General features: G+C 28.7%; 2 protein-coding genes across 2 annotated transcripts; one reads left to right on the top strand and one right to left on the bottom strand.

Moving 5' to 3' along the window:
- The first annotated feature begins 2813 nt into the window (after positions 1 to 2813).
- On the top strand, positions 2814 to 4489 carry LOC127081780 (uncharacterized). The gene is made up of 3 exons (XM_051021996.1): positions 2814 to 2930; positions 3422 to 3592; positions 3749 to 4489. The coding sequence occupies exons 1-3, from the start codon at positions 2814 to 2816 to the stop codon at positions 4487 to 4489; spliced, it is 1029 nt and encodes a 342-aa protein (XP_050877953.1).
- A 537-nt stretch (positions 4490 to 5026) lies between these two features.
- LOC127086008 (uncharacterized) lies at positions 5027 to 6882 on the bottom strand. Its single transcript, XM_051026649.1, has 2 exons — positions 6715 to 6882; positions 5027 to 6362 (listed from the first exon to the last, which is right to left on the bottom strand). Exons 1-2 carry the CDS (start codon positions 6766 to 6768, stop codon positions 5220 to 5222), a joined length of 1197 nt encoding a protein of 398 aa, XP_050882606.1. The 5' UTR covers positions 6769 to 6882; the 3' UTR covers positions 5027 to 5219.
- Positions 6883 to 10415: the final 3533 nt, after the last annotated feature.

Genomic DNA, 10415 nt, shown 5'->3' with positions numbered 1-10415 from the left:
GAGGCAGATCAAGTGGTCCACGTTTTTTTTTGTTATTTTCTGATATTCTTTTATTCCTTTTATTTTCATTAATTCATATTAATTTTAATATTGATCCAAAAAATATGAGAGTTTCACCAAAACAATTCAAATAATTTCCTCTTTTATATTTTAAATTAAAATTAATTTTTGGATCATTATTAATATTTTTCATGATTTAATTTATTTTCTGTTTGTTTTTAATTGTTTAAAAATACTTTTAAGTCTTTAAAAATTTTGAAAATTTTTCTCCAAGGTCCTTTGACCTTGTTTGACATATGATAAATCTCATGGCCATTTCTTTGGTGTTTTGATGAGGTTTTAGGAATTTGACAAACCATATTTAATTTAAGTGTATTATTTTAGTCTTTTTAATTTGAATAAATGCCAATTAATTGTGTTGACCAATTGTGATGACTTGTTTGAGTTTGACTCTTGTTATTGGGCCTTGGTCAATGTTGATTTGACTTATTCAAATTAATATCATTGGATTAGGGGACTGATGGAATGTACATTCCATTTTCCAAAATGAATGGATGATATTTATTTGGTAAAAGTCCTCCTTTGACCAATTTGAGTTTTGATCCATTCCCCTCCCTCTTCATCTCATTCCCACTCTTTATGCATTCATCTCATTTGGCCTATGATATCTCAAAGTCCTAAGGCTAGTTGATTGAAAAATAAACATAAGTATAAATGAGATTAGGCCACCTCTTTTGCATATTCTTTTTGTGTGTGGTATGTTTCATGAGCATAGTCTATTATATTATGTCTCTAACATGCATTAACACCAAAATTCTATTGCCCGACCTCAAATAGTTGTGACTTCTACATAAGTCCAATTATGATTGTTTAACATAGCGCTAAATTTGTGACACAAAAGGCATAGCATTCTAGTTAGTGAGATTGTAAGTCTCCCCTCTTTCATCGTATTGTGTGGAAACTTGGTCTTTTTCCCTTCCTTTGGAAGATATCTTGGCTCAAGGATCCATGTTGTGATAAGTGGGTTGAGTGTTCTCCAAAGAATGACTAAAAAATGAAAAGCAAAAGCAAAATAATACTAACTTCTAACTCATTAACTACTAACTTTTAATTTCAAGCAATTTATTTTAATATCATTTAATTTTAGTCTTTATTCATTTGCCATTATTCATACCATTCTAACTTTTTTATGTTAATGCAATTTTCACTTTGTCCACTTGGACCATATTGTGTGATATATCTTGTTTGTGTATACTTTGCTTGTTTGTGTGGTCTTTGACCATTAATGCACATAATATCAACAAAAGCCCTAAAAAAGTTTTGTGTGGACTGTTGGCTTGATCTTGGACAAATGGACTTAGAATTTAGGCAACATTCCTATGCTAAAGGACTTGGCCAATGCCAACTTTTCTGAAATCAAGTGCTTGCAATTTGAAACTTCATCTAATACATCATTCAAGATCCTTTTGAGTTCATCTACAACATGATCATTGTGAAGCTGTTATTTTGAGCCTGTGACTTGTGGAATTCATCTGTTACATGGGATAATTTAAAGAAGATCATGGAGTGGCTAAAGCTTGGATGTGGCTATCTTTATTTGATGTCTTGCTCTTCAAGATAATATAATTGTTCATTTGTGTGTTGCTTGATTCAAAATGTCCAAGGGAATTTGGGTTTCTATTGACATTCTTGTCTATTGGATTGATACCCATTGGTCAGATCTTTCAAACTCATAACTTTTAATTTTGTGCATTGGATTAGTCTCTTCATCTCCTCCCCGTCTCTTTAATTTCAAAATCTCTCCCTCATTTTAAAAAATCTTCTTTGTTTGAACTAGTTTTGTTCTAAAAGTTTGACCACTTTGCAAAAAGATAGAAACTTTGGCCTTATGCCATTGCACTTTTAAACTTCTTTTCTTAAATCAAACTTGTAAAGAGACTTAATTATACTTGACTTAAACTTTCAAAAAGCCAAAAATAACTAACTCATTCAAACCATTTTTAGGCTTATGTGCCCTTCAAACTTAATTTTTGCTAAAAACGATGCATCCACTTTGAAATTTGTATCACAAATTACGAGGTTTTGATCCCTCATTTTTATGTTGGTACGTAGGCACAAGTCCGAAGGTCTTGTCAAACACAAAAATATAATTAATGAATTATTTTCTTGTCCCCCCACTCTATTTATTTGTAAACATCATTTTGTACCAAATACATATGCACACAAAAAGGGCTCCCTAGGAGTACCTATGACACTTTGGGTGCTAACACCTTCCCTATGTGTAACTAACCCCCTTACCTGTAATCTCTGACATTTTATTAGTTTTGATTTGAAAACTTCTTACTTTTGGATTTTGTTCGTACTTTTTCCCTTTTCCCTTGGAAACAATAAAAGCGTGGTGGCGACTCTGGTTTTACTGATCTCTAGCTTATCCATAGCTTGATGATCATGAATTTACCGCTACAGATACGGACATGGAAGGAATTAGAGGATAAATCCATGGAAAGATTTTTCACTACTACTCAGTTTACCGAGCGCTAAGTAGAAATTGTGAGGTTTGAGCAGTAGGAAACTGAGTCACTTTATGACTCTTGGGAAAGATTCAAACTTTTGTTACGCAGATGCTCGAATCACAACATGAATAATATGGAGCAGATGCAAAACTTCATTAAACGTCTCAAAGTCAAACTCACGTATTTTTGGATGCTTCTACGAGAGATACTATCTGATAAATGAATGAACCATAGGTAAAAGATATCATTGAGAAAATGTGTATAAATGAGTACCGATCCAAGAATGATAGGTCGGTCAAGATGGGAACTGTCGGCACGCCTAAAGGTATGTTACCTATTGATACCCACACTTCTCTTTTAGCTCATATTGAATTATTAAATAAAGAGCTAGTTGGAAGCAGCTTAGTTAAAGCTAACGTAAGTCAGGTACAAGCACTTAAAAGCGATTTATATGGAGGATAACATGCGAATGAAAGGTGTTCATTGGAAGGGACAAGTGAGGAGGTATAATTTGCTCATTTTAAAAAAAAACCTGTATTCAAACACATACAATCCGGGTTGAAAAGACCACCCAAAATTCCTTTAGAATAATAATCAAAATTCAAATGCTAACTAAGGGATGCAACAAAACCAACAAGCTCTGTTTCAAAGAAATCCATCACAAATGGTAGAGACCTTGCTAAATTTCATTAAGGTCACTCAAAGTAGCTTTGATAGGGTAAATAAGACCCTTGAAGAAATGAGTAGAAAGTAGGATACCTCTATCAAAATTTTAGAGATGAAGATTGGTCAATTATCCAGACAAGTAGCTATTTTTCCAAGCTCAGGTGGAGGATTCACCAGTAACGTTGTTGATAACCCTAAGAATGATAACCCTAAATATAAGTTTATGGGCAATTACTAAAAAGGATAAGGAGGAGATAGTTAAAGAACGTGTGGTTAAGATAGATGAGGGTACAAATCAAGGTGACCAAGAGGAAAAAGGAGACACCATTGATCAACTTATAGACAAAAATTCTCCTCGGGGGAGAACAAAGAAGCAGATCATGACTTACCCAAATCCTCCTTTACCAGATTACGTAAAACCACCGTACCCGATAATTAAAAAGAAAGTGGTTTAAGATGATGAAGCAAGAATGTTTGCAAAGTTCAAGGAAATTCTAGCTACTCTCTGGGAAAGTATTTCGTTTCATGAAATTTTAGAACTAATGCCTAAGTTTGCTAAATTTATGAAGGCGTTACTAAATAGGACGGAAGAGAAAAGGATCAAGGAACATGTAAACATGACCGAAAAGAATGATATGGTAAAACCTCAATCCTTACAACCTAAACTAAAAGACTCAGGTAAATTTATGAAGGAGTTACTAAATTGGACGAAAGAGAAAAGGATCAAGGAACATGTAAACATGACAAAAAATGATGATATAGTAAAACCTCAATCCTTACAACCTAAACTAAAAGAATTAGGTAGGTTTACTATTTCCTATAATATCAGTGGGTTCAATATTCTGCATGCTTTATGTGATCTAGGATCTAGCATAAATGTCATGCCACTGAAAACTGTGAAAGAATTAAAAGTGGGTGAGATCACACCGAGTAACATGACTCTTAGTCTAGTTGAATTATCTATTACTCATTCAATTGGTAGCTTACGCGACATATTAGTACCTGTCGACGACTTATTGTTTCCTATAGATTTTGTAGTGCATGATACAAAAGGAGATTCTGGAGGATTTATTATTCTTGGACATCCATTCTTGGCAACCGGGAAAGCAAAGATTGATGTGGAAACTGGTCAACTTATCTTGAAGTCAAATAAAAGGAATGTGGTTTTCAAGGTATATGACTGGACATCTTATGTGGATAATTTGGATACTTTCTACTATCTGGAGGAAAAAGGTAGGAAAGTATACAAAGGAACAATGAGAAAGGAAGTGACAGGTGTGAGGGTATCCTTTGCGCCTGACGTACCTTAGACATGGATTATCAAGCTAGTGATGTTAATAAAGCGTTTGATGAGAGGCAACCCATCAATAAGAATTTATTTTTCCGTCATAGTGAATTTTTATTTTTCTAACCTTGTTAATTTTTGTGCTATGTTGTTGGAAGAGACCATAGGTGAAAGAAGAAAAGAAAGAAAAAGCAAAAGGGAAGAAAATAGAACAAGAAAAGATAGAGGAAAGTTTCATCCCCTGGAATCATCACGTATGATAATTAATTACTTCTTTACAATAACAAAATTTGATATTTATTTATACAAACACAATTAATATAAAGACAATAACACACAAATCACACATGATAATTTTAGAATAATTATACTCTAATATTTTCTGAGTCGTGATATCTCCTCTTCTTAAATATTTGAAAGTTGGATATCTCTCACTAATCTCCATTCCCCTATTTATTTTAAGAATAAACATATTGAATTAATAAAACATAATTGCACCTTTCTTAGAGGTTATACAAATATCTACTAAAGTTGGAAAAAATAAAGAGAGGTCAACTCAATCTTTATCAAATTAAATTAAAGTTTATTTTAAAACACAAACGACTAGTTCATTAAAATGATAACTTGTTTAGTACACAAACAATATCTTACTTAATACATAGAAATAAGATCTTACAGAATATAGAGATTAAAAACATAGGAACAACATGACAAGTTTTTTAAATGACATAGACATTGATTAACAAAGATATGAACTAGTTTCGGGTATTTTTTAACCATCCATCAAGGTAAACTTGTTTGGAGTCAGGGGTGGATTTTGCTTTCTCGACTCGGATATCTTTCAACCATCCATCAAGGTAAACCTGGTTGTTGTCAGAGGTAGATTTTTTTGTATCGGCTCTAATATCTTTCAACCATCCATCAAGGTAAACTTGGTTGGAATCAGAGGAGGATTTTTCTTTTTCAGCTCGAGTGTCTTTCAACCAACCATCAAGATAAACTTGTTTGGGATCAGAGGTGGATTTTGTTTTCTCTGCTCGGGTATCTTTCAACCACCCATCAAGGTATACTTGGTTGGAGTCAGGGGTAGATTTTGTTCTCTCGTTTCGAATATCTTTCAACCATCCATCAAGGTAAACTTGGTTGGAGTCAGACATGGTTTCTGTTTGCTTTGGTCGGGTATTTTTTAACCATCCATCAAGGTAAACTTGGTTGGAGTCAGAGGTAGATTTTTCTTTCTCATCTCGGGTATCTTTTAGCCATCCATCAAGGTAAACTTGTTTGGAGTCAGAGGTAGATTTTGTTTTCTCTGCTCGGGTATCTTTCAACCATCCATCAAGGTAAACTTGATTGGAGTTAGGCATGGGCTTTTCTTTCTCGACTCTGATATTTTTCAACCATCCATCAAGATAAACTTGGTTGGATTCAGAGGTGGATTTTGCTTTCTCTGCTCTGGTATCTTTCAACCATCCATCAAGGTAAACTTGGTTGGAGTTAGGTGTTGACTTTTCTTTCTCAGCTCTGATATCTTTCAACCATCCATCAAGATAAACTTGGTTGGTGTCACCGGTAGATTTTGCTTTCTCAGCTCGATTATCTTTCAACCATCCATCAAGGTAAACTTGGTTGGATTCAGAGGTGTCTTTTGCTTTCTTTGCTCTGGAATCTTTCAACCATCCATCAAGATAAACTTGATCGGAGTTCTGAGAGGATTTGATTTTCTCTACTCGTGTATCTTTCAACCATCCATCAAGATAAACTTGGTTAGAGTTAGCAATGTGTTTTTGACTCTTCAATGGATTTTTGAGCCAACCATCAAGGTAAGGTTGATCAGCTTGTATTTCTTGTACATTCTCTTGCTGAAGTTTGATATATCGGGCAAAGCTTCCTTGTCCATTCTACAATACAATTGAATAAATGGATATTAGTGAGTTATTTTTGGATGGTATATATGATTACAAAAGCAAAATAATGTGTTTTATAAGACACATTATGTTGCCCAGGTGAGACACATTCATTATATATTTGAGATGGATACAAAATGTGAAATAAAAATGAAAGAAACACAATTTTTAAAATTTCATTGCGGCATAGAATATATTATTTTATCAAATCAAATAGAACAACTTGATTGTAAGTGAATGATGAAATCAAATCAAATAAAGATGAGAAATGATAGATTGTGATACATAAATGATGAAAAATATAAGTGTAAAAGATACAAGAATGGATGGAAAGTTAGTAACTTACAATCAACAAGAGCATGATAAAAGGGAGGAGAGACAAAACATCTTTGTGTGTCATTTCTTTAATGTTATGATTTTGTGGGAAAATTGTTTTAATGTGAAAAGATGTATTGAAATGGAAGTGAATTGGGCTATTTATAAGTGAATGAAAAGAAAAACTACATTAAGGACATTAAGGACATTGCGACTTTGGTTGGCAAGATTATTTTTTAAATATTTAATTTAATTTAATTTTTAAATGTTTAGTTTAATTTATAAGTTTATATGTCTATGAAAGATCAATTTACTAAGATTTATTTTTTCCAAGATCTATTAGGTGTGTTGTTTTGAGTTATAAATAAAAAATTTAAAAAATTGTTTGTTTGGTATATTTTTTTAATTAGAAGCTCCTAACTAAATTCTCCTAGTTTAAAATAAATAAAATTTAGAAAAGCTACCGCAATTAGTTTTTTATTTTAAAATTAAAAATGATTTTCTAAAAAACTTTAATAAAAACCTATTAAAATGACAAAGGTGATTTTTTAAATATTAAACAAACATTTATTTTGATAAGTTATTTCAAATAATTTTAAATTTCATAAATTTATTTTAATTTATAATTGAAGTGGTAATTATCATAATCTCGTCTCTTGAGTTCTAATATTTGAGCTAATAGTATAAATATTTTTTAGTTGAATTAAAATTTGCATTAACGATAGTTTCAATTTTACAATTAATTAAACTAATTTAATAGTTAATTTTATTAAATGTAATAAATGCAATGAATTAATTTAACAACATCCCCTTTAATTCGGGGTGGGTGTAGGTATTCCGAGACATTCAAATTTAAAGATTAATATATAGACTAAAATATTGATGTTAGTCTTATATTTTTTTTTTATATTTTAATATAAATATTTATTAATTTATTTAATGGTAATTATATATTACAAATTTTAATTTTTGGAAAAAATTATTATTTTAATATTTTATATTTTTTAATAATTATTATTTTATAAAATTAATTATAATGAGTATAATATTTTAATTTTATTATCATCAAATATACACGACATCAAAATTACCAAACATGAAATCTAAATATAGGGATCCAATTAATTGAATTGGAATTTACATTGTGAATCATGAGTCTTCTGCCACCAACTCCTAGGGACTCACTACCTAGCCAACAATGAATCCAAAATACTGTGTTCACCCTTGCATGTTTAAGATGTTCACATGTAGCTAGGGTTTGGGTGGTTATGTAGTTATGCTTACCTAATAGTAAGACTGTGTTGACCTTTGCATGTTTAAGATGTTCACATGTAGCTAGAGTTTGCGTGGTTATGTAGTTATGCTTATCTAATAGTAAGTTAAAAAATTGTAGTTATCTAAAAAGTAATAAATTATTATATTGACCAGTCTAAAGAGAAGATAGATAAGTTACTGCATTTGTTATTATAATCAAATATTATCTAAAACACAATAAATTATAAGGAATATATTTTCATTATATTTATTTTTATTTAAAAAATATTAATGATAAATAATTGATTTTAAATATGATGATTGTTTATATCTTTATCTAAGAAAATAAATGATAAAATTTGAATATTCATATCTAAAATTAAATATTTATCTAAATATGTAGGCCAGCCTCATATTTATTGTAAATTTTGTAACAAAGTTTTTAATAATAAAAATTAGAATAATTGTATTCCTACGTTGAATCTTACATCAAATACTTACATTAAATATTGTTTACCGTATTTAAACGATAAATAATATTTTTATTTTTAAAAAAAAAATATTTATATAAAAATATTTATATTTTTAAAATTATTTTTATAATAGAAATATAAAACTTGTCACAAAACAATTTTATTATTGTATTAACTATGAAAATATAGGTTATAAATCACATATTTCATTTATAATTCATTAACCAGTAAAATACGTAATATTAATCAAATTATGATATTAAAATATGAAATACATAATTTGCTTAATTATTAATTATTATATTTTATATTTTAATGTCAGAATTTGTTGATATTATTTATTTTATTAATAGAATACAATAATAAGTAAAATATATGATTAATCACCTATATTTTTTGATTAATACAATAATAAAATTGGTTAATAACAAACTTTATATTTATATTATAAAAATAATTATAAAAATAAATCAAAAACGAGTTTAAGACTTTTGAATATCTATCATTGATTATTATAGCGCGAATAAAAGTGTAAGAATTATGTTTCCTATTTGCTGAATTAAACCATCAGTTAAGATTAAAGCGAATTAACAAAATTAGGGAACAATAAATATTCGAATCAAACAAAATTACTAAGTTGTTGGTGTAAAATTTGGTGTAGGAATATAAATGCACTAAAAATTATGAGTGTAATATTTGAAATTAAAAAAAATTGAGCTTTATAAGATGCAAAATTATTTAATAAACTCTCTTAATAAATTTAATATTATGATAAATAATATTTAAAATAAGAAGAAATTGAGCTTTTTAAGATGTATAAGTATTTATTAAATCATTATAAATCAGTTTAGTTGATAGTTGTTCAAGAAGGAATATGTACCGCAACAAATGCTGATCCAAACCTGGGATATCTCACTTATTTTCTTTTAAAGGATGAAATTCTAGTCATTAGATTAAAGAAAACAATAACAAAATCTTATTTCACTAGATGAAATCGACTACATATATCAACTTTCACGCTAATATTCTATCCATTACCATATTTTATAGTCATTAGACTATTTAATCAAAATTATTCATAATAAATTTCATTTGATAATTATTTTTTAATAGATAATAAAGTAGATATATTTAATCTTTATTACAACATTATTGTTGAAACATTATTGATATTAAATATGACTTTATTAATTTTAATTTTGATATAATTAATGGATATAAGTATCGGTTCAAGAGATATCAAAGCCTTTGCCAAATTTTTAACAAAGATTTTAATAATAAAAATTATGAGTGTAATATTTAAAATAAAAAGTTGAGCTTTTTAAAATGTAAAACTATTTATAAAATTATTATAATAGTTTATTATTATAATAAAAATATCTACAATAAATAATTAGTTTTTTTAAAATATAAAATTATTGATTGAATTATCATAAATCAGTTCAGTTTGTATTTGTGCAAGATGGGACATCCGATTGCATGGGCACAAATTCGACCCACGACATCTCACTTTTTTATCTCGGGAAATTTCAACAAATAAATTACTTGATCCAAAAAAATCATAGGAAATATTGTTTGATATTTATTTTCAATCAAGTATATGTAATCCTTAATGAAACCTTAAACATTATTAATTTTAAGTAAGATTTTATTAACTTTAATTTTATACCGTTAATAGAAGGACTATATTTTGGAACAAATTAATATATTTTCATTATTCTTATTTTTATTTAAATATTTTTTCAACTAATAATAAATATTTGGTTTTAGATGTGATAGAGTTTATATCTTTACCCGAAAAAATAAATGATAAAATGTGAATATTCATATTAAAAAATAACACAATGCACTTAAATACTTAATCTCCTTAACAGATCTAAATATCTAGACCGGCATAATACATATCGAAATTTATTGTAAAATTTTTAACAAAGCTTTTAATTATAAAAATTATGATCGTAATGTTAAAAAAATGAACTTTATTAGTGTAAGACCCCAATTTTGA

The sequence above is a fragment of the Lathyrus oleraceus genome, chromosome 5, assembly GCF_024323335.1.
Source record: "Lathyrus oleraceus cultivar Zhongwan6 chromosome 5, CAAS_Psat_ZW6_1.0, whole genome shotgun sequence".
NCBI lineage: Eukaryota > Viridiplantae > Streptophyta > Magnoliopsida > Fabales > Fabaceae > Lathyrus > Lathyrus oleraceus.
This window is presented reverse-complemented; position numbering and strand designations above follow the sequence as displayed.

Bases quoted from the DNA above. Each gene is read 5' to 3' on its own strand.
- LOC127086008 (XM_051026649.1), bottom strand. From the start codon at position 6,768: ATGACACACAAAGATGTTTTGTCTCTCCTCCCTTTTATCATGCTCTTG. The intron at 6,363-6,714 runs GTAAGTTACTAA...ATTGTATTGTAG, and splicing joins TTATCATGCTCTTGTTGATT to AATGGACAAGGAAGCTTTGC.
- LOC127081780 (XM_051021996.1), top strand. From the start codon at position 2,814: ATGGGAACTGTCGGCACGCCTAAAGGTATGTTACCTATTGATACCCAC. The intron at 2,931-3,421 runs GTAAGTCAGGTA...ATTACTAAAAAG, and splicing joins GCAGCTTAGTTAAAGCTAAC to GATAAGGAGGAGATAGTTAA. The intron at 3,593-3,748 runs GTAAAACCACCG...AAATTTATGAAG, and splicing joins ATCCTCCTTTACCAGATTAC to GCGTTACTAAATAGGACGGA.